This window comes from Carlito syrichta, unplaced genomic scaffold, assembly GCF_000164805.1.
Source record: "Carlito syrichta isolate Samal-C Ts95f unplaced genomic scaffold, Tarsius_syrichta-2.0.1 Scaffold153560, whole genome shotgun sequence".
Classification (NCBI taxonomy): Eukaryota; Metazoa; Chordata; class Mammalia; order Primates; family Tarsiidae; genus Carlito; species Carlito syrichta.
In genome coordinates, this window is record NW_007097656.1 from 116,935 (window position 1) to 141,895 (window position 24,961).

Genomic DNA, 24,961 nt, shown 5'->3' on the forward strand with positions numbered 1-24,961 from the left:
TCTTTTCTCCCGTGTGGAAACTGTTGCCTATGTGATGGACATCACAAGTGAGTGGGGCAGTGCTGCCTGGGAGGCGTGTTTAGCCCTTCTGGCTTAGTAGGAGGCAAATTCTCGACTCGTCGCCCCTTGTGAGCACCAGCTGGAGCCCCTTCCCAGCCTTCCAGCTGCCAGCTTCCATTGTAATTCTTGGGGTCTCCCCTTCATATATACCCTTTGGTGCTTAGCCATGGATCTGAGGAGAACTTTGTGCTTTCTTTCATTTTTTGAGTGGGAGTCTTACTGTATTGCCCAGGCTGGAGTGCAGTGGCATACTTATGGCCACCACAGCCTTGACCTGCTGGAGTCAGGTGATCCTTCTGCTTCAGCCTTCCAAGTAGCTGAGACTACAGCTACGGGCACACACCTCCATGCCCAGCTAATATTTTGATATTTTTGTAGAGATAAGGTCTCACTATGTCGATCAGACTGGTCTCAAACTCCTAACCTCAAGCAGTCCTCCTGCCTTGGCCACCCAAAGTGCTGGGAGTACAGGTATGAGCCACCACACCTGGCCACTGAGGGGAATTTATATGCTTTTTTTTTTTTTTTTTTTTTTTTTTTTTAAGGCTTTCTTCTTCCCCCTTCCCCATGGTTCTTACTCATTTCTCTTGCCAGGCACTTGACAGTTTTAAACTCTATCCTCTGATATCTCAAGCCAGTAGACTGTGGCTTTCTAATTGAATCCTAGTCACCCTGTCCCAGTGGACTAGTGAGTGAGTACCTTCAGGGAAGAAGCCCATAAACGCCGTCTGACCCGGCACAGCTCTGGCTGTCCAGATCAGCCCGCTCCTCCCAGGGTCTCCTCCCCAGGTCCCTTGCCAGCGCCTTTACAGAGCGTCACATGTTCCTAGAGTTCATCATTGTTATCTGCAAGATGACTGATCCAGCACAGTCATTTCTGCCATCACTGGGGCCAGAATTCTTGGACTAGTTTTATTTTCTTTAGTAAGTGCTGATTACTTCATAAGTGCCTTTTAAAAGCATAGCACATCTCATTTTAAAGACATTTTTGTTACATGTTCGTGAATAGTAAATGTTTGTAGAGTTAATCATTGCAAAATACTGACCACTGAGCCCAGAATTTATGTGCACCAATAGTTTATACACTAATGCTCCAATTTTTTAAATTATATACATATATGAGTATATATACACACACATATATATATACACACACTTTTTTTTTGAGAGTCTCACTCTGTCACCCAGACTGGAGTACAGTGGCAAAATCATGGCTACTGGGCTCAAGCTGTCTTTCCGCACAGTCTTCTAAGTAGCTAGAACCACAGGCACGTGCCACCACACCCGGCTAATTTTTTTTATTTCATATAGAGACAAGGTCTTGCCAAGTTGCAGGCTGGTCTCAAACCCTTGGGCTCAGGCAATCCTTTCGCCTTCACCCCCGCCAAGTGCTGGGATTAGAGGCATGAGCCACCACGCCCGGTAAAGAAACACCTCTTGTGAAATAATTTTAGCTTAAGTGATACAAAAATAAAACAGTTAAGTGTGTAAATTTTTAAAAGTTTAACTTGCTTAAAAGAAAAACTAATTTTATAATACTGATGGGGCGCTTTGTGTCTCCGCTACTTTCCCCATTTTTTAATGAATTTTATTAACTATTTCCAAAATATGATAGTTAACCAAAAATGAGTTCTTTAAAACATGTCTGTGTTCATGCTGATATAACTAAATAAATGAGGGGAGAAATCACAACTCTTGCTTACAGAAGAATTTCAGCTAATAAATGTGGAGGGAAAGAGAAATAACAAATTCACCGTTAGAACACACAGTTAAAACTGCCACAGGTAAGATCCACCAATGGATGCTAAAATTAGCGGCAAAAGTTGAAGTAGAAACAGAATATTTGCGCAGTATTAAAGTGTTTCCCTTGATATGTTTACTAATTCCTATGGGAAAATGATATGTTTATGGTGGAGAATTTTGGCAGACTTGTGCTTAGCCAAGCGAGCCAGTCTCACGTCACCAGAGGCCCTGGCCTACCTTCTGATCTGACGCAGTGGGAAGAGCATTCCCCTCTGCGGAATACCTTCAGTGCAATCGCGAGAAAACGTCAGACAAACCCAAGCAGAGGGACACTCTGTAGATTAACGTATCGGTCATCTTCAGACGTGTCAGAGCCATGAAAGGCAAGGAAAGACAGAGGAATTGTCCAAGGTTAGAGGAGACAAAGGGAGCATAAAAGTGCAGGGTGGCATCCTGGATTCGATCCTGAGCAGGAATAGGACATCGATGGGAAACCAGCAAAAGCTGATCAACCAAGTTTGGTACTTCACATCACAATGCCAAGTTAATTTCTTCGTTTTGAGCAATGGTCTGTGCGTCTATGGGACATGACATAGGAAGAAGCTGGTGAAGGGTATACAGGCCCTCATTATTATTTCTGCAGCTGCTCTGTTCATCAGAAATTGTCTTACCATTTTGAAAAATAAATTCTTTCTTACTGTTGTTTTTGAGAGATTGTCTGTGTTTTTAGTTTTTTCTCCTTAAATGCAACACATATGTTTGTACCAGTGGTTCTCAAAGAGTGTTCCTGGATCGGCAGCATGAATACCAACTGGGGGCTTGTTAAAAGTGTAAATTATCAAGAAGCCCTGGGGACCGGGCCCAGTGAACTGTGTTGTAACGAGCCTTCCAGATGATTCGGATACACATGAGTTTGAGAAACGTGATGTGTATCATCGGTAAAAACTTAAGTCTAAAAGGAGAACTTTATTTTTATTAATATCTTGGCCAGTTACCACTAATGAGTTTGCTTATAATACAGTATAACTAGTGTTTTTCAGTCTCTCTCCTATAGTCTGTTCTATTTTGATTCATCTCCTGAACAGACTACTGGATGTACTTACAGAGTGATTTTTAAAGATCTGGATAAATGTCGGTTTATCTTTTTTTTTTTTTTTGCTTTTCTCTCAATTTGGTGTATTCCTTTTTTCCTTAAAGCAAACAAAATCAAAGCTTAATATACTTGTACTATGATTCTTTTCAAAGATTTCATGATTGGTTTTAAAATCATTTTTTTTTCTGGATAGTTTGAAAATTTTGTTTCTGTGGTTCTGAATAAGAAACATGTCCTCTCACTACTTTTAGATCTCAATGATTTCATAGTTTAGAAGGAAAACAGTAAAAGTAACCCTTTTCTCAGAACAGCATTTGCTGTTCAAGCGGAAGCCAGTTTTCAAATGTGCATGTAATAAATGCTGTGTGACCAGTGTCCACCCCCTCCATCCACACAGGGGAGCCTCCTCAGCACACATGTTTGTTCATGGGCATAGCAGTGGCTTTCGTGGGCTCTTTCTTGGCCCTCCTGCTCTAACTTGTTTCTCAGCTGGCCCTTAAGTCTGTAACGTACACATGGAATCTACTTGTGTGAGTCTGAGCATTAGAACAGAATTTGAAAGCTGAATGTGGCAGTAATTTCAATATTCTAAAAGCCTGTTTCCAAAACATTCTCTTCGCAGACTTACAACAGCTGTGCCAGGCTCTGCTTGAACCAAGAAACAGTATGTCTGGCAAGCACTGCTATGAAGACTGAAAGTTGTGTGGCCAAAGTAAGTCATTTCACTCGTCCGTGTTCTACACTGCATGATAACAGTGCTGTATCCGCAGGCGTCTCTACTGAGCGTCGTGTACGGGCTCGTCTAGGGTTTTGTGTTTGAGAGACAAGTAGAGTAGGCATCTTTCCATCCGGAGTGGACTGCAGGGCGATTCTTCGCCTCTCAGCTGCAGCGAGTCTTGGAGTGTGTGTTTTGCTCACACTTAGACTGATACACACTTGTTGCTTCACACCCGTAGATGATCACAAATGGGTAAAATTTATATCAGACAGCGTACGATGATTTTTCTAAGTTTGTTCGTGTTTTATTTCCACTGCTCTGTGAACTTGCATATATTCACAGTTTTTAAGTGCAATTAAGCATAGAGCACATCACTGCAAGGATTGTGAAATATGCTGTAGAGAATCCAGTGATCATGTCTCCAATATCTGTTGAATGACTAATGCTAGAAATACTACTTTTGGTGATCTCATTTCATGTGAACATGTATGTTAGTCACATCTGTGAGCTGCCTCTTTCTCATATATAAATACATGCCATATCTATAGCCTCAATGTAAAAAAGTAATCTGAAGTGTTAAAGATCTGAGGCTTTTCATTATCACCCATGACTCAAATTTTCCAGATATCTCTAATAGGATCTTTGACTCAAATTCAAGTGGCACACATTTTGACCATTCCAGGAGTAAGTAATGTTAAGTATGAGCTCTGTTTCTAGACTTTTACTTCACTGCAAAAATATTGTTTTTATAATCATTCCAAAGTTTATTAATGTTACAACGTTCCCAACACTTTTTTTTTTTTTTTTTTTTGAGTCAGGGTCCCACACTGTTGTTCAGACTGGAGTACAGTGGCACAGTCACGGCTCACCCCAACCTCAAACCCTTGGGTTCACATGCGCCTCCCGCCTCAGCCTCCCAAATAGCTAGGACCACAGGCACACGTCACCATGCCTGGCGAATTTTTTGATATTTTTTGTAGAGATGAGATCTTGCTATGTTGCCCAGGCTGGTCTCAAACTCCTGGGCTCAAGCATTCCCTCTGCCTCAGCCCTTCAAAGTGCTAGGATTATAGGTGTGAGCTGCCACACCCAGCCACCAACATTAGCTGTTTTAGTTTAACCTATTTTGTTATACGCCCTGACCCTTAGTTGCTTACTGCTATAATTAGAGCCAGAACCAGTGTCATGTAATCTTTATCCTTTGCTACAAAAATCCAAGGACAGCTGTCTTAGTCCTTTTGGGCTGCTGTAACAAAAATACCATAAACGGGGTGACTTATAAACAACAAGAATTTTTTCCCTTGAAGTTCTAGAGGTGGAGAAGGTCAAAGTCAGGGCACCAGCAAGTTCGCCGGGAGCAGGCTTGCTCTCTCCTTCCTAGATGGCGCCTCTCGCTGCATCCTCACTTGACAGAGGGAATGCTAGCTCTCCAGGGTCTGTTTCAAGGGCACTGATCCCACTCAGAAGTACCCTGCCCTCGTGAATCTGGGGAGCGCAAACGTTGAGACCATAGCAAATGAAAGCAGTTTTTAAAAATTATTTTTATTTGATTTCTTAAGACATGCAGTAGTCTCTGGGCTGACTTTATCAGCTGAAATAGATCGTGCAAAATATAGCTGTTGGAATGATCCATATAAAAATGCCAAAATTTATTAATGATTATAGTTTAAAAAGGTAGAAATCATCAGTTAAGTGTCTCTCAAATTCAGATATCTCAATCGTTTGAAATCAAATGTCTTATAAATGGCATATATTTATTTTTCGGGCATTGATTCACATCTAGCAAGGGCTGATTGGCCCTACGTCTAGCATGTGTGTATGGAAACAGGCACAAGTGTCTGGGCCTTTAAAACAATCTTCCAAAAACACAGAATAAAAATAGTCTTTCTCCTTTGTGATTCTCCTGTTCTTGGTTTCATCGCAAGTGGGTGGGTGGCTTCTGACCAAACAAGGTGAAATCTTAGCATGATACCCACCCAAGGCCAGGGCAGCAGCTTCATCAAGTTTTGTGTGAGCCAGCCGAGCGAGCATCTGCTCCTTTTGTTTCCTTCCTGCTTGGTAAGCCAGGCTCCCTCAGCTCCGGAGACTGGGTGTCTGTGATGTGGGGTCGTTTTCTTCTTCCACCTTCTACTTTGGTGGCATGTGGTTAGGAATCTTGTGGCATCTGGCACAGTGACGTCATTTCTTCCGTGCTCTTGGGTGAGGAAATAAGCTTGCACATTGCTGCTCGCCAGTCTGTTTCACTTGTTCCCAGATGGTGACCCTTTCATCCCATTCTTGCTTATTTTAACATTATTCTGGCATCTTCATCTTTCATTGTCCCCTTAAATAATGTCAAGTAATAATGATTTCTGTCATTTCCCAACTCACTTTTGGTTCCTTTTATTAGCCCACATCCTGCACTCCAGCTTACTACTTCAAATTTGAGCCAAAGATCAGTTGATCGATGGCAAATAAAAACATGTAGCCAAAAGCATTTCTTCCTTGCAGCAGCCTCCAGTGAGATGCTAGTAGCATGAGGGTATCGAGAGTTTTCCCTTTTTCATTTGCATGTGTGGTGTGTGTCTCGTGGTTCCATACGGTTTCTGTTGGCCTCATTTGGTGCTTGACCTTTGAATGGAGTAGCTTGACGTTACTTTGTGGGTGTGTGGGCTTGTTTCTACTTCCTTCTATTCACCTTGAGCCTTTAACTGAGCAGTTTCATCTACCACATTGATACGGCTCTGTGTTTTTTCCAACTTGGTACAAGTATCTGTTGTTGATTCAGACTGAACTCCACGGTGGCCTGAATGCCCAGCCATCTCCATGAGAACAACTGTCACAGAGCAGTAGCCATCATTGTTGTCCTCTGGTTCAGAGCAGCTCCGATAAGAGTGCCTTTGGCTTGGGTGGAGACACTAATTATAGTCCAGAACCTTCTTACCAATTTCTGTTCGTGTGAGTCTCAGGGAAGATGTTGGTACCATTATTCCCCAAGCGCAGCAGTGTTGCCTTGTTCAGACCCTGCAGCGTTTCGTGTGCCCCCTCTTCTTTGCCAAATCTGAGTCTTACCACACCTCTGTAAGAGGCCCCGTTACCCCTCCTTGGACTGCGAGAACCAAAGCTGCAAACAGCCTGGGTTAACAGCGGCCTTCTGGATCTTCAGTGTGAAGAAAGAGACCAAAGAGAAGATGTAAAAATACAAATGGGAGAGGGGTCTTCTTATTAGTGTATCTTAATACAAATCATGTATGGAGGCTCTGACATGTCCTTTTCTTAATCCTTTCTCCTGACTGTAACCCAGGAGTTCATGAGATTTGTGTGTGAACAAGATGAGCTCTGTATTTATTGTAGCTTTCAAGGGACAGTCATCATTAACTGTCAACTTAGTCTTTAAAATCCATAATCGCCTTGAGCCTAATTGTCAACCATGATGCTTTTTACTTGGTAAAGAAAACTAACTAGAAAACAGAAGAGCTCTGTTTTTGTTTTGTTTTGTTTTTAGTATTATCTTTTTTGACCTTATTAAGATATTGCTGAAAAATGTCATTTTTGGCTTTTCCCTAATTTACCTTTGCCCATGCCCACGGACATGTACTAAACACTGGCAGTTAAAACTGATTCCTGGCCCAGATAGAAGAAGTTTTGCCTCTTTATGTTTGGAAAATAAGCCCCTTCAGTAGTTCTTTTTAGATGTTTTGTATTTCCGTTGTTTGTTGTTTTTGTTTTTTACTTGAGACTAATAATCTGTTTGAAACTGACTGAGACGGAAAAAATGTGGTGTTCCTTTCCACTCACTCCAGATTTTGATAGAAGACTTGTTTTATTTATTTCCAAAATTATATCCGCAGGAAACAAGCTGTTTAAATTCAGATTATGCTGAAGCAAAATGGTCCTGGTATGAGAAGCAACGTGCTGTTTTACGAGCACAGAGTCCCTTTTCTCATAACTGATTGATAGTAAATATTTTCCTGAAGAATTATTGCCAACCATGAACAGTGCAACTGTTTCACTTTTTTTCCATGCTACTTGCTGTACCAGCCATTGTCGGTAATTAAGATCTACAATTCACAATGCAGACGTTTGCACTTCCTCTGGGTCTGTGCTATTTATAAGGCATTTCAGCTGTTCAGAGTTTCTTTTGAGTTTTAAACTACATGTTAACAGGCTTCTCTAATATACTGTTCCACAAGTAGTATGTCAGATGGTCTGCTCTTCACACAGGCGTCTCTGTCGGGTCTAAATGTTAGCTTTGTGGAGAGCATGTTATGATATAACCGTGTCATCGAGGCTGACATGGTTGGAAAAACTCTGGAGTGTAGCATGTTACACATTATTAGGCTTATTATTGTTTCAAGAAGTGCGAATGAAATTCAGAAGTAATACTGTTTAAAAATCTTTAAATATTCATGAATTTTAATGGTTACAGAGGTTCTAAGAGATGCACAGTTAAGTGACTTTTCCAAGGTCACTTTGAATTAGTAAGAGAAGTGAGAGCCCTTCTTATAGACAAGAGTTTGTGTGTTTGTCAGATTAGGGATGTAAGAATGCATTCTTTTCTAGGTGTGTGTGCTATTTAAGAATACAGACATGGGTACCAAAGTGGATCAGCAGATTGACTGCACATTTGTTGTGTAATCAACTTCAGGAATCCTAAGTAGCATATGCCATTGGTGAGGAAAGTGTAAACAGTAATCTTGTTCTATGTTAAAATTGGTAAAATTCAAACCGTTTTCAACTAAGAAGAGAGTTGGTTTTTAGAGGTCCAGACCCCAGCCCGGAATCTTCATGAATTATGTCCTAGAGTAAGAATAACTGCCTGCCCAGTCCCTTGCTACCAGCACTCATTAAACATACAAGAAAAAGAAATAAGAACTGAAAGCTGTCAACAAATGTGCTTGAAACTTTGCCCCGAATGGGTGTCAGACTGGCTGTTTGTAAGCCTGAAGTCCAGCCACACGGGTTGCCCACATTGGCCGCCAGCCCCTTCCAGCAGAGGAAGGCAGGACGCATATTTCAGTGCTGACTCGTGATGGCCCTTGAGTACAGACAGAGCATGTAACAAAGCCGTTCCAAGGCAGCTGTGTCTTACAGAACCTAAAACTTTCTGTAGTTCTTTTGAACGATGGTGCTTCTGTTGACTTCTCTTCCTTGGTGAACTCTTTATGAACCTTTTTTTTAGATCGCAGCAGCAGTTCAGCTGTTGGGAGCCACTGATATGCTGCCGAGTCGCTTCAAGATGCTAGAACCTACTCACGCTTCTTTCTAGCCAGGGAGCTAATAAGATTGAGCTTGTCTTTGTGGATTGATCTAGGTTAGCATGAGAGGAGACCAGTCAGTGTCTTCCTCCGTGAAGGAGGAAGGTTGGGGGGAAGAAGGGTGGAAGAAGAAAGTTCTTCATCAAGAATTGACTGCAGCGTTGCCTGCTGGTGCATGTCGGATCACCCGCACAGAGAGATCACATGGCTTCTCCAAAAGTCAAACGATCAATTCGCCTCGTTTTGGCTCTGTACTTAATGCACAAACAGTGCGATCTGCAGGGCTGTAATTGCATTGTTAGGGCCAAGGAACAAGCCTGTGCCTTTTCAGCAGACAGCTGGCAGGGAGAGAGGCATGTTGTTAGGAAAGAGAGAGGCAAGGCAAATAAAATTACTGCTAACGCTCAGAGATCGGCAGGAGTCCTACTTGCCTAATCTTACCGGTGGGAGCAAGCGGCTGTTGTAATCCAATTATAGCAGCATAAGCAATTTGTTAGACACTCCGCATAATGTAACAATTTCCCAATAAACTCTGACTTGTAATAACGTCGGCAAGAGTCCGCATAAATCTGCCCGAATGGTGGGGGCTGGAGCATTCGGCTGGGGGCTTGTAATTGGCGCCATCAGCACGTTTTGTGGAGTGCAGTATGGTGCAGTCTTTTAGTGCAGGAATTTTAAGGAGAAAAGCGTGGCACACGTTTCTTAGGGGAAAAAAAGTGGCCATTAAGAGGGGAGCAGCAAGAAGGGGCGGACTCACGCCTTCGCAGTACCTAGGAATCCTAGTATGGAAAGAAAACAGGAGGAAGCCATGTTTCCTCCCAACACCAAGGAGGGAGCTGGGGGAGAGCGTGTGGATCAGTTCAATTCCTTTATTTGAAAGCCATCCGTTTCTGTTATTTATATTCTCATCCCTAGTCCCCCGAAATGCTGTTCGGGCAGCCTTTAGCTAGCATTTTTACAAAGTGTTCATAATGAAGCCAGACAAGCCTAGAAACACCAAGTTTAAATCGGTTTTCTTCTGGAGTTTAGCACTTTCTTTACAACATGAACATATATTTTTTTTGTGCCCCAGATAAATCTTTTAAAGATATTATCTCATTGAACATGGAACCTTTTGCAGAGTTGTGCCTTCTGCTTTAAGAAACCGTCACTTCCTGAAGGGCTTACATCCCAGCGTGTTTGCTAAGCAGGCCCTACTGGGCTGCTTACTTCCTAATTGTGAAATGTATCGTGAATATCTGTGACACTAAAATTAGTCATCAATCTTACTGAAAATTTACATTTTATAAAAATACAGTCGTCTTTAAAATTATGCCTGTATGGTCATTATACAAATAATTTTGGTTCCTTGGTTATAAAATTTCTGTTCTGGAAAAATGTTTGTTTTGGGGTGGAGGGTAAGAACCACCTTTATTTATTAACAGCATAGTCCCAGGATGGGGCTGCTTATGTATACAAGATGTCGAAGGTGAAAAGAGCTTCTAGATAAGAGTTAATAGGCAGATCTTCATGCTGCTTGGGGTGTATTAAATGCCAACCCAACCCCTCATTGCTGTATAATTTGTGATAACCCAGGCGTATGAAACAGGAACAGGACTCTTCAGAAACCCTGTTGCTGTGGGTGTTATTACAATAAATATTTACTTTCAGTAGAAACATTTTCTCCTACTGAAGCAAACGCTGCCTTGTTTGACTGGAGCTCCATCAATAAACTGCAGCGCCTCTAATAAAGCCACTCAGTGTCTGGGTTTAACTAATGGCTGATTTTCATGGCTTTGACAGTGAGCTGTGTGCGTTATTTTCTCCTGATATTGTAAAAATAATGAGAGCAAATTAGAGCAATCAGTTTACACAGAGAGCTCCTGATTGGAGGCGATGGGCAATATGGCAGCCGGTAATCCATCTTCGGGCTCCTGTCACATTAACTTCAGCAGTGTGAAAAGATCAGGTGGGGCAAGCAGGGATCCTGCCCAATCGGAACACGGAAATTAATGAGAAGAGCGTTGTTCTGTGATCAACCTTTTAATGAGCAGGACTGGAAATGGAGGGAGCCATGCAGGCAGTACCACAGCTGCACGCTGCCAGGCACAATTTCTGGGAGGGAAAGAAGACAGTCTGTGGGCTTCACGTCGCCTTTGCTTGCTGTTTGCAGACCCTGGATTTCCATCCTGGAGCTGGTTACAGACTTCAGACACGCTGCCTACTTCTCAAAGGGATGTCACAGATATGGCTGTGTCTTCGTAATCTACAGACTGTCATTCTGTCAGGGGTCATGGGTGATTTTGATTACCGGGACGCTTTTTTTGGCATCGTACTCTGGGTTTTAAGTTTTGATCTTCTGATAGTTGAGTAGCCAGAGGAATTGAATTTTCAATGGGTCTGCCTTGTCAGCTGCCCCCACCTCATCTTTCAGTCTTGAGTTTTCCTTGCAAGGAGCATAAGGGTGTTCTGGCTTGGAGCACTTCAGTCACTCTGAGTTAAAAGAGAGCAAAACCCAGGGTGTTGGCACTGTGGCATGTTTAAATTGTGCTCCTTTCTTGATTCTGTTTATGAGGAAAGTCCCCGTTTTGTTTTTGGGTTTCCTGTGCTGTTGACTTCTCAGTGTTGGGGTTGTATTCTTCAATTTATATAATTGAGAATTGAATATCAATTGAGTATGATATTTATAGGAGGAAAGGGGGGAAATCTATGTAGTAACTGAAACCAAAGACAGATTCATCCATTTAAAGCTCAGATATGCTATATTGTAACCTTGTTAATCATCCCTGTAATATTGGGAAAAGATTATATAAGGCTATCGAGGACATTAGTGAGCTAAATTTTCTGAATCAATTCCGTTCCTGTTTTCCAGCCTTTTTGGAAGACTTTAACTTTGGGAAAGTATGTGAGGCCATCAGGATTTGCAGTATTTTTTAGTCCTTACACATTAAGCTTAGTGGCTTACTATAAAAGCAAGTAATAAGATATAGGCTATGTAAATGAATGCATATATCTTCCAAAGATACACAAAATCATTTCTGTCTTGATATTAACAGTTAATTAACTTAGGCGTTTGTTTAAAGTGTTCATACGTAAAAGCCGATTATCAGGTACCCATCGAGTTCAAACTTGGAAGGAAAGAGCCTTAAGTATAGTGTGAAATACTTAGGTTAGGTAAAAGATGATCTCACCATAGTAAATAGGACTTTTTCATATTTATAACTAATATAGATTATATGTGCCATCATATGTGTAGCTTTCTAGCCTTGCAGCTCTAAGATACTGCATTTACAGAAACGTAAGTCCCTAATATGCCTCCATGCAGAACTCACAGAACAAAAGCACCTTACTTCCCAGAACCATCTCCCCCACCCTCTTCCCAGAAAACTTGGGATTCTGTTAGAGCAGAAACTGATTTTCTAATCGTTTTGGCTGATAGTGTGCTTTTCCTGAAAACATTCGTTCAGGCATGTATGTATCAGCATTTTAGAATCAGTGGCATAACACCAAGTGGTGTCCAGGACTCCCCCCACCAGACAGCTCTTTAATAGACAGGTATTGCTGTGCATCTTTGTATTTTAAAACCCACTCGTAATAATTTGGCAGGATACTTTTCTGCATTCCTTAATCTGAAAGAGAGATTCTTATTCTTAAAGCTTTTATGGATTTTTGTGACTCTTCATGGATGCAAACATTCTCTTCCCTCTAGTTTGACAGTTTCAGAAGCCTGGTTCATAAGCACTCCATGAATAAATATGTTCTTAGTCATGTGGTGTAAACAGATCACTTACAAGCCTTGGGAAGCCCGAGCCCTCCTTTCGAGCCTTTTTCTGCCCGTGAGCTCAGGAGTCATACATGTAAAATTTTATTCCTGTGTCATGACTTCAGCTTATGAAGCCAGGGAGCTATGAATTTAAATGACTGTTTTCACTCTATACCAAGTTTCTTTCAAAGTAAAATTAATAGTTTTCCCTTTGTTCCTGCCAATATTTGTTCTTGTTGTTAGAGTTCTTTTCCAGAAAGGTTTGCTTCTTAAGATTAGCATGGGCAACCCCCTCGGGTCCCCTCCCACTGTGGGAGCTTTTCTGTCCTCTCAATAAATTCTACTTTCTTTAAAAAAAAAAAAAAAAGATTAGCATTAAAATAGGTGTCTCGTTTTTGAGGGTGTCTTTTTTTTATTTATTCTGGTAATCCCAAAAATATCCAACTGGCTGAATGGCCAAGAAACTCCCTTTTAATTTCCTAACAGATTTGAAGTCACCAAATCACCTTAAAGTCTACTAATCCCAATAGGGTTCACTTTAGAGAAATTTTCATTCGTCTAGTCCTTTGGAGCTTACCCAGTACCCCTTATTAAAGTTCTTATGCATGGGGCCAATGAAGCTGTTATGAGGGTTACTACAATTCTTTCTAAGTTTTCTTCCCTCCTTCTCCTCCCCATTTTTAATTTCGGGATATGCTCCTGTGTAAAGATTGTCTATTTTCTTTCTCATGTATCTTCAACATGGATAAATTTTATCTTTTTCCCCCCCAGTTGTCTACTACTCAACAGTTTGAGGAGGAAAGGGAATACATTTAAATGTACCGAGTCCCTGTGTGGACACACTGTAGCTCTAGCTGTGTGTTATTGTGTGACTCTCATGAGAGGGACATGACCCTGCCTTACAGAGAAGGAACCTGAAGCTTAGAGATGTGGATCCTTTTCACATCCCTAAGCAGGAGTCAGGTGTTGAGTTCAGGTTTGGCTTCAGAGTCCTTGCTCCCAGATTGCCTTTCAAGTGGTACTGAGCGGCCCAGTGTTCCTCCCCTACCAGGGTACTTGCCCCGCCTCCTGCTACAATGGCGCCTATAGCTTTTCTTCATTGATTTCTATAGCACTTCTGACATGTGGCAATTTCTATTTCCTCATCTTCCCCCTCCTCTCATTTCTTGCTGCTTGTTCAATATTTTGTTCAGGCTGAGCTGAGCCAAGTAGTATATTCAAAAAACTTAACTATCTCTTTTCCAGGGCACCCAGTCAATAATTCCATCTAGCTTTTATAAATGTAGAATAGGTCTTTCCAAGGATCTGAGATGATTTCACGGCTCCATATTCCACGTTCTGCATAGAAAATGACTGGGACAGCATTAGACAATGGTTTGAGGTGTTTTTAGAAGTTGTTTTGTAATACAGATTTTAACCTATTGTTTATGGCAGAATTTGCATACCAACATTAATTTTTCCACTTAGCTATTAATTTTGTCAATTAAAAAATGCCCCTTAAGGCTTCAGAGCCCAGGCCTATCTGATTACACTTCAGTAAATCTTTGTATTTCTGTCCATGCTTCTAGATGGCTTGGTGACTGTGAAGACATGATGAGGGAATCAGAGTTTAGTTGGACCTTGACACCCTCTGTCTTAGAGAGGAGGCTGGGGGCAGGGATGCGAGGCTAGAGAAACAGGTTCATTCAAAGCAAACGAAAACCATGAAAAGACAAACAAACATGGCTGTTATTGTTTTGTGTATGTATATATTTGTTTTAATCCATGGGAATTCTGTAATGGAAAGAGTAGAAAATTTTGGCAGGTAAGGATGGCGTAAATCTCCTGCACAGACTTATAAAAAAGTGTGTAAGAAGCACAGGCTCACATGGAGCATCAAGCCCATGACATACAAGAACTTTTAAATCCTTCTAGAAGAAGGAACGTAAATTTGTTTTATGCCTCAGACATCACTTCTCTAATTCAATCCACATTTTCTAGGAATATCTAAGAGCAAAAGAAATTCAATTATATGGGGCTTTTTTTTTTTTTTAATGTGGGAGCAAGCTAAAAGGGAAATATATAGAGAAAAACATGTTTAAAAAGAAATGGTTCCTACAGTGTTAACTATGGAGTCTGTAGCGTGACTCTGTAATGGAATATCATGGCAGGGGGTATAATACTGTAAATAAGATGAATATGCCACTTGTGGATTAATGGGCAACCCAAGGAGTGGCTTTATTTACATCTTTGTGTGAGGTTCATCTTCAGTTTGTGCATTTTTCTCTTATTCTTGTAATTGGAATACTTATAAACCTGACAGTTTAATTAGGAAACTTTTTACTGATTTTTTAAAAATCCATTTCTGTGAATCTTGCTTTATATTTATTTTTTGTACTATTAATATAGTGTCATTTTTACTTTAAAATTGATAGTTGGGAGGAATTTTCTTTAACCTTTTCTTTCGATAATAAAGAGAACAGAGGTGGTTTCTGAAATTTATTCAAGCCATAAAATACAAGTATTTTTTAAAATTGCCTTATGGACAGTGTAGACACCACGGGACCCAGAGGACAGTAGATTCTATTTGCAGTGATGGCTTTGTGGGTGTGATATGTTTTTCAAGGTGTGAGGGTGAGGCAGTGTCAGCTGGGGCACACCTGGCCTGGGCCCCAGCAGGAGCCGCCATCCCAACATTATCACGTGAGCGCATGTGGGTAGGGTAAGGACTAAGTGCACGTTTTGTGTGACTCATTTTTCAGTCAGGGCTTGAGGCTGCCATTGGCTGCAAATGACCACCATTACAGACTGCTCTTGAAACTTTTCAAGTTGGAGATTTGGGTTGCTAGGTACTTCCTGCATTCCCTTAACTGAAGATGTGTAATACAAGTTATTTATAAATTGTGTGCAAAAGTAAATGGTCTCATTATAGAGTTTATATAGGAATAATTTTCACTTGTACAAGGTAGATTCTCAAGTTACATTTGTTGAGCCTGGGTGACATCAAACCAAAAAAACCTTATGAAATAAGCTTGTTAAAGTACTAAAATCTGGCCACGGGCAGTGGCTCACACCTATAATTCTAGCACATTGAGAAGCTGAGTTGAGAGGAAGGCCTGAACCCAGGGGTTCGAGACCAACCTAGGCAACTTGGCGACCTTGTCTCCATAAAAAGAAAGAAAGAAAAAAAAGCCAGACATGGTAGTGCATGCCTGTAGTTCCAGCTACTTGGAAGGCTGAAGTGGAAGAATCGCCTGAACTCAACAGGTCAAGGCTGCAGTGGCCATAAATGTGCCACTGTATTCCAGCCTGGGCAACAGAGTGAGGTTCCAACTCAAAATAATAATAATAATAATAGTAATAAAGTACTAAAATCCAGAAATTTTGTCATCAAATTTGACAACTTTTTTGCACCATGACAGGTCCTTATTGAACATCCATGATGTGCCAGACATTGGGCTAAGGGTCTCATAAATTTTTCACTTAAATCATCACAGCGATTTCATCAAGTATTTTACCCTGTGTTACATACAAATGAATTAGAATTCAGATCAAGGTCATGTTGCACACCACAGAACTGGAATTTGAACCCAGACTATCTGACCTCATGACCCTGTGCTTTCAAACCACTGTGTTTGTGAATTTTAATACATGGAATTTAGGGTATAAATAGCAAATGCGAGAACTATCTAAAAAGTTCTCTGTGGTGCCTATTAAATGTTAACAATTTACTAGCAGCTAGCCAGGATTTGGAAATCACAGAAGGATACAAATGGATTATATACAGTCATAATATAGTTATACAATTTAGGTTTCTTATTATTTTCTTGCAGTTAAAGTATTTTCCTTTTCAGCATTCCTTATGAGATGATAAAAATTAGAAATACTTCAATTAGCGAAAACACTTTGTTTACAGAAAAGTAAAACTGTTCTTTGAACCTTGTAATCTCTCTTGCTGTCTGTTAGGCTTTCCTTTCAGGCTTTGATTATGTGTAATGAAACTGTTGCTTGCTTAATAACAGGGTTCTGAAGCCTTTGAATGCCATGAAAAGAGAGTGAAGCAGAGAAGCTGAGGGGCAGTGTCAGACAGCTTTTCTGTCCTGTGACTTTAGATCTGTCTTTCTTGTTCCGGTTTGTGACGTGCAGCTCCCCCAGATGGTGTGAACTGAGGGAGAAGCTGTGGCGAATTCTGTCTTAGGAAAACACAGTTCGTGGCTGAGGCTCTCGGCAGGTTAATGAGTAATTGTTTACAGACAATATTTCACCCCTAGTTTGAACTGCTCTTAGAATGAATGTGGCCATATTAATGTGACCAGCAGACATGATGCTAAACCAAGCTAAGGCGGTAAACTGGCATCGTGGCTTTGTGCTTGCTTACAGGAAAGACCAGGATAGTTCCAGTGGTCTACTGTCTTGGCAGAAGGGTGCTCCTTCACAGCCAGAGCGTGAGAGGAAGTCGTACTGACTTGTGTTCATCCTCATTTTGCGTGCTAAAAAACGAAACGCTGACCGTTTCCCTAGGAAATTGCTAAAGCTTCCTTTAATTATGGACATGCTTTCTGAGGGACCCATAGGCTTTTTTTTAAAAAAGGTTGATATTTGATATATTACAACTTAAAAAATATTTTCTTAATTTTGAGAATGCAGATTCTTGAAGACATAATTGTCTTCCCTAAAACAAATTTACTTTTAAGATGACTCTTTCCATTCTTTCTTTTGCTTTCTCTCCTTTCCCCTCCTTGAGTCAAGGAACTTATTAATTAGCTGGTTTTATACGTGTATTGATTTTAACAAGAGAGTTCAAAAGCCATGTTTCTTTCAGGATGGAAAAGCTTTGAAATCCAACCATGAAAAATGAAGCCCCTTTTATTTCTGGCCTTGTTCCCAGAATGGTTGTGTATATGAGAATTATTGAACTTTTAGCGCCTGCTCAAATTCTGTCTGGGTGGCGTAGGATTATAGCCTCATATCTAAAATTATACTTTCTGGTACTGTCCAATGTGATATAGAGACATTGTTGGGTAGAGGCTCTGATGTCATCGTAATTTCCCCTGGTTTAAGGTGTCAATGGAAAAGGGACGTACATGGGACATACATATAAGCACAGGAAAAGAATAGAGACTTTAAGTTGAATGAGTCTCTCTCATCCGGGGGATTATTTAATGCCAATAAATACTTGTTTAGAATGGATGGAACTAGGTTAAGTGTTCACAACCAGACCCTTCTATTCTCTTCCACCAGAGAGCGAGATTCTCCAGACACTGACCCACTTTGCTCTTGTCCAGTACCACAGGTACAGTGGTTATATAGCCAGGAAGAGAAAAATAGATGAGATCAGAACGACTTTTCAGTAGGAAGTGCTTGGTGGCATGTTTCTTTGTTGGTGGAACATAATGTTGCCACAAATCATGAATAAATATTCTGAATTCTCTAATATTATAACAGTTATAACCATTCTTAAGCCTCCTTCCTAAGTGGATATTTCTCTCCTGGCTCTCTGTACTGTGAACTTTACAAAACTGGCATAGGCAGCCTATTAATTATTCATATCACAGCAACAATTAAAGCAAATTAAAAATAAAAATCGCCATATTGCATTTAACCGTGGGCAGCACCAGACTGTGTCAGCTCTGTGAGGGCCTGTGGTGTTTCCTTAGTTAAAAGTGCTAGAGGGAGCTCTAACCTTGTTCACAGTGGCGGCATGTGGGAACAGTTGTCTGTATGTGGCCACAGGGTCGAAGTGAAGATTGAGAGAGACTCAGGTTCTTCTGGGGCAAAGATACCAGTCTTTTTTATTGGAAGTCCCTGTTTCTTTTATATCAGAAAGCCAGGGCGCAGTCTATCTGTAACCAAACAGGACTTAGTTCACCCATATCTTCCTTTCTATGAATATGATCGTCTCTTCCTAACACAGGATTCAGGAGATTCTGGATTTGGTTAGTCAGTGAATTTTTACCAAGTGGACACACCTGTGATCACTGCCCAGATTTTAAAAAGAGAAATAGAAGACGATTACAGAGCCTACTGCTGTTCTCTTTCTAAGTTGCTGTCCTTCCTAGGGTAACCGTTATCCTCACTTCTAACACCATGTCTTATTTCTGCCTGTTTTTGAGACTCATGTAAATGGAACCATACGGCATGGTTTTTTTCCTTTCTGAATTATTCGAGTCATTCATATTGTTGCATATGTTTGAAATATTGATGTATAATATTTCCATATATATCATTATTGGTCCATTTTACTATAGATGAACATTTGGGGTTCAGATTTTGATAACGACGAAAAAATGCTTGTATACATATCTTCATAAATATGAACAATGAGTGTATTCAAATGGGTGTAACTAGGAGAGGGACTGGAATTTCCAGTCTAGTTCCAGTTTTATGCAGCAGTGAATAAGAGTTCTGTGCTTCTTTTTCTCACCAACCAGCACTTGGTGTTGTCTGACTTTTTCATTGTAGCATTCTGCTAATAGGTAATAGTATTACATAATCACACTTTGGGTTTTTAAAATTTTTTAATTGTGGATATAAAAACAAACACATAATATCAAATTGACCATCTTAGTATTTCTAAGTGTACAGTTTAGTAGCATTTAAGTATTTTCACGTTGTTGTCACATTGTGTTTTTAATTTAAATTTCCCTGGAAACTATTAAAGTTGAGCCCATACTGATAAATTGATTTGGATGTGAAGTTCTTCTTATTCAAGTCTTTTGCCCATTTTTCTGTTTGGTTTTATGTATTTTTGTTAAGAATTTGTAGGAGACTGCCGGGCTCGGTGGCTCAGCCTGTAATCCCGCGCCTTTGGGAGGCTGAGGTGAGTGAATTGCCTGAGCCCACGGGTTCGAGACCCGTCTGGGCAGTGAGACCTCATCTCTACAATAAATCAAAAAGTCAGCCAGGCATGGTAGCGCGCGCCTGTAATTCCGGCTACTCGGAAGGCTGAGGCGGAAGGATTGCCGGAGTCCAGCAGGCAAGGCTGCGGTGGCCCAGTCTGGGCGCTCGAGTGAGCCTCCAACTCAAAAAAAAAAAAAGAATTTGTAGGAGTTCTTTATACATTCTGGACACTAGTTCTTTGATGTATGTATTGCAAATATTTGACTCTGACTTACCTTTTCACTTTTTAAATGTGGTCTCTGATGGACAGAGGTTCTTAATTTTAATACAGTTTAATTTTTGGATCCTTGCTTTATATAGTTAGTATTTTTACATTCTACTTAAGAAATCTGTGCCTATCCCAATGTCATGAAAATATTACATTTTTTCCCTAAAATTTGTATAGTTTTACCTTTTGTGTTTAGATCTACAGTTCATTTGATTTTTGTCCATGATGTTGGGTAGAGGTGAGAATTCTTTCTTTTTTTCCAATGTGATACCAGTTGACCCAGTACCGTTTATTGCAACGTATATTTCCATTGTACGGGATTGTCTTCTTAGCATGGCTTCCCTGAGCTGCTTTTGTCATCTGTCACATCTTAAATTTTCTTTCTTTTCCTCACAGTTCTATCCCCAATCCCATCAGCTATGGCACCGCACAAATTAGCTTACTTAAAATGTATTTCAATCATAATTCCCCTTTCTGAGGAATCAGTATGAGTTTCAAGTAAATCTTCAATTTTAAAGTTTAGTGGGCAGATCTTTGATACAGCCAAAATTGTTGAGATGGTTTCGCCTAGAAAACAATAACTATATTTTATTAAGCATGATGTGCTAGAATCTGTTCTAACCACTTCATACACATAATCTGTTCTTTTTTATAATAATCCTATGAAAATAAGTGGTAAAACAAAATTGAAGGGTAGATAAGGTAATTAGCTGGCTCGGGCCTACAGAGCTTAAATGTGGCAGACACTTGGCTTGTCTGACACTGCAGTGCTGTCTTCAGGATCCTTGATTTCACCACCTCTGCAAGTGGTGCTCTGGCTTCTTGGTGTTATCCTTAAGAACATATCCTCCAAATGTCCTGATTCTGTCTTTGTCCGCATTCTCATTGCTACTCTCAGAGGTCATGTCCATTCTGATATCAGACTGCTCCTCCATCCTTCCTTCCTTACAACAGAGACCTACTTCACTGCTCGCTACCAAAAACTGTCACTGTGAAAGGTGATGCTGCACAACCTGCTTGTAACTTCCAATGAAACTCACTCTTTTACCTGGAAATCAAGGCTCAGGATGTGTACATAATCCACTTCTTCATGGTAGTAGCTGATGTGTCTCCTTGGTCCTGAAGGCACTTGCTGGCCTTTGGAATCTGAAAGGAAGAGTCTCTGCGACACGGCAGCTTATGTGCCATGGTACTGAGAATTAACTGACAAATCACAGTAGCCATCGGATCACAGCCACTAAAGCCTTGGCACAGCTTTGAGAGGGTTCCCTCAGACTTTCTATATCTGTTTTTTGCAGACGCTTCTTGCAGCCCTTCTTTTGTCCTGCATTGCTTAACGTGGGGATGCCTGATAAGAGACTTTTGGCTGGGCAGCTTCATTGCAGTGGAACATCGTAGAGTGTGATTCCCAGACCCAGAGGCTTCCACCAGGGCTGTGGGTGTAGCCCGTCGCTCCCAGGCTACTGGCCCGGACAGTACGCAGGCCGTTGTGACAGTGCTCAGTGTGTGTATCTAAGCACGGAGGGCTGCAGTAAGAGTGAGTCTTAAAAAGTCTCACAAGAACCACCGTCATATGTGGTTGTTGATCAAAATGTCATTACCTGGCACATGACTGTATTTTCATTTGGCCCTAAATAAGACTAGCTGGTGTGCATAATTTTTTGCCTCCATGTGAAATGAAGGGAGTACTGATAAAGAGGTACATTTGTTTATTGGCAGTTTTCTAGAAGACTGTTTCTTAAATACTAGGAACTGTGGTTAGAGGTGGATGGGGAAGTTACCAGAAGAGTAAATGTGAAAGAAATTCAGCATATTGAGACACGTTCATGAAGGATCACTAGGGCTTTGGGCCCAGGGCCAGCCATGGAGAAGGCTGAGGCTTCAAGATTTGTAAAGTTTTCCATTATTAATTTGAGAACATTTTATAGCATATAGAAAAGTCAGAGAGTAACAATGTTACCCCATGTGCCTGTCACTCAGAATGATAGCATTTCTTCACATTAAAATCTCAATTGCTTAAGAATAGTTTGACTTAATCATGGAATTATGAAATATGATGCTTGCCCAAATGGTATTATGAAAAATATTTTTTAAATTTGCCATGGATACTTAAACTCTCATATGATGGTTTTTAAGTGTGAAAATTTAAGAATGAATCTCTATTTTTAAATTTATTTACTTAATTCTGTTTTAACTTGTAATAGAGCCAGATTATAGACTCAAAGCGTAAGAGCCAGACTGAAGGCCAGTCGCAGTGGCTCACACCTGTAATCCCAGCGCTTTGGGAGACCGAGGTGAGAGGATTGCCTGAGCCCAGGTGTTCAAGGCCAACCTGGGCAACTTGGTGAGCCCTCTTCTCTACAATCAATCAAAAAATTAGCCAGGCGTGGTGGCATGTGCCTATGGTTCCAGCTACTTGGAAGGCTGAAGCAGAAGGATTGCCTGAGCCCAGCAGGTTGAGGATGCAGTAGCCATGAGCTGCCACTGCACTCCAGCCTGGGCGACAGAGTGAGACTGTGACTCAAAAAAAAACCAGACTGAGCCTCAGATTATTCCATCCACTCACACATTTTACAGATGAGGCTCCATGCCAGTAGAGACGTGCACAAGGTCCCTTAGCTAGTTAGTGATTTAGACTGTACCTGAATCTCGTTTACATCAGGTTGCCTCTTTCTTGCTGTGGAGCTTGTGAAAATGTGTGTTAACTATAAGAAATCTTTTTCACATGAATGGTTTGTTTCTAAAGCATCAAATTCCAGTCTGTAGTCCTTAAATGGAAAGTAAAAACAGAATGTTTGTCACAGAAAAGCAGAGAAGACCTGGTACCCTTGAGTTTCATAGTTCTGGTGTATAGGAACTTAACCACACCTGGTGAAGTGAAAAGGCTGGATAGTAAACCAGAAAACGCTTCACAGAAACTGGTTCACGCCTCAAAAAGACAAGCACTACAGAGAAAGGATACAAGTCTTACTTCCAAATCAAGAGCATGAACGCTGTCATCCTGATTCTCATTTTCTTATTCAGCCTCCCTGTCCCGCAAACACACACACACAAAAAGCCCCTACTGGGAGTTTGTCTTATTCCAAAGAGAAAAATTTTGGTGGCCTTCAAAAGCCAGGGTCTTTCCTCAGAAAGACCAAAAATCTGCATTCGCTGATTCATGAAACCCCATTAAAATGGTGCCCATGCTGGGGACATGTGAATAACCTTCAAACAAAATTACAGGGTTGTCAGGTTTTTCTGCCCATTTTTGAGAGAAAGCAGGATGGATACTGAAAATAGCTGGAATTGTAGCCTGGTTTCTGCCCTAGCTCTGCCTTTGCTGAGCACTAAAACAACATGGAAAATCAGAAGGAAGTGCTCACTTCAGCGCAGATATACTAAAATTGGTACCATACAGAGGAGATGAGCATGGTTCCTGCATAAGGATGACATGCAAATTCGTGAAGCATTCCATATTTTATAATCATCAGAGAATTGCAAATCAAAACCACATTGAGATGCCACCTAACTCCAATAAGAATGGCCACCATTAATTTAAAGATAATTTAAAAAATTTTTAAAAACAGATGCTGGCGAGGAGATGGAGAAAAGGGAATGCTTCTACACTGCTGGTGGGAATGCAAACTAGTTCAGCCTCTATGGAAAACAGCGTGACGATTCCTAAAAGAACTAGAAATGGACCTTCCATATGACTCAGCAGTCCCCCTTCTAGAAATATACCCAGAGGAACTTAAATCACTCTACAAAAAAGATACCTACACATGCATGTTCATTGCAGCACTACTTACATTCACAAAAACATGGAACCAACTGTGCTGCCCATCGATACTGGACTGGATTAAAAAAATGGAATATTACACAGCCATAAAGAAGGACAAAATTATGGACTTTGCAGCAGCTTGGATGGAGTTAGAGTCTATATTATAATACTGAGTGATCTGTCACAGAAACAACTGAATACCTCATGTTCTCACTCATAAGCGGACCCTGAAAATTTACCATAAAACTATAAGAAAGGGATTGGCAGTAGCAGGAAACTGCCGAGGGGGTGGGGCATATAACGTCAACAAGGATACCTGATCTCAAACCAGGTGAAGCGGGGACCAAAGGGAGGCCCAAACTTTACCTATATGATGTCCACTTGTATACCTAATCCTGAATTGTATCCCACATTTTTAAAATGTAAAATAAAATCAGAAGGAAGAAGTGTACACTGTGCCCTGCCAGACATTAGCTCTCCTCTAGACCTCAGTTCAGTGGATTTTTAAATTAGAGGAATGCATTGAGCATCTTGTTACCATTCTGATAATTTCTGTACTGTTCGTCCTTCACTAAATTTGGGTGCTGTAGGAATACATTTTAGCAATAGCTCTGAAAGATTGAAAATGGAGGAAAAATCAATGTACATTATCTTTTATTCTATATTGTAGAAAATACTTGGAGGCTTCCTCTTGCTTGTTTCTGTCTTTTCCAATTAAATTTCATGAGATGCTGACTGGGCTCGGTGGCTCAGCCTATAATCTTAGCACTTTGGGAGGCTGAGGTGAGTGGATTGCCTGAGCCCGCAGGTTCGAGACCAGCCCGGGCAACTTGGCGAGACCTTGTCTCTACAATAAATCCAAAAAAGTAGCCGAGCGTGGTAGTGTGCTCCTGTAGTTTCGGCTACTTGGAAGGTGAGACAGAAGGATCTCTGGAGCCCAGCGGGTCGACGCTGGGGTGGCCACGAGTGTGTCACTGCACTCCAGCCTGGGCGACCGAGTGAGACTCCACCTTAAAAAAAAAGAAGAAGAAAAAAAAATGCCATGAGACTTCAGTCAGCATTCCTTTTGAAAGTTCAGTTTTACTTTGATTTTTAAATTTTTGCTTGGTAATATTTTACATATTTTGTTACCTGAGAATGTTGAAGCCGTCTTGGAGAATGGATTGGATGGCCTGTGGACAAAACTTGAGTGTAGTAACAGCAGCATCATTATGAGTGAGAGAGGAGGACTCTGAATATGCCTGCACCGCAAGGCGTTTTACCGCCGCACTCCCAAAAAGCAGCATCGACCCCTTTCATTAGTTTGGATTAAAAATTCAGTTTGCAAAGCCGGGCTCGGTGGCTCAGCCTGTAATCCTGCGCCTTTGGGAGGCTGAGGTGAGTGGCTTGCCTGAGCCCGTGGGTTCGAGACCCACCTGGGCAGGCGAGACCTCAGCTCTACAATAAATCAAAAAATGAGCCGGGCATGGTAGCGCGCGCCTGTAGTTCCAGCTACTCGGAAGGCTGAGGTGGAAGGAT

At 41.0% G+C, this 24,961-nt stretch overlaps 1 protein-coding gene across 2 annotated transcripts in view; it reads left to right on the forward strand.

Moving 5' to 3' along the window:
- Positions 1 to 24,961, forward strand: part of BTRC (beta-transducin repeat containing E3 ubiquitin protein ligase) — a 125,616-nt gene that overhangs the window by 58,208 nt on the left and 42,447 nt on the right. For both annotated transcript variants that reach the window (XM_008050614.2, XM_008050615.2), the window contains one exon: positions 3,519 to 3,608. In XM_008050614.2, the coding sequence (XP_008048805.2) occupies positions 3,519 to 3,608 (90 nt within the window). The remainder of the gene's footprint in view (positions 1 to 3,518; positions 3,609 to 24,961) is intronic.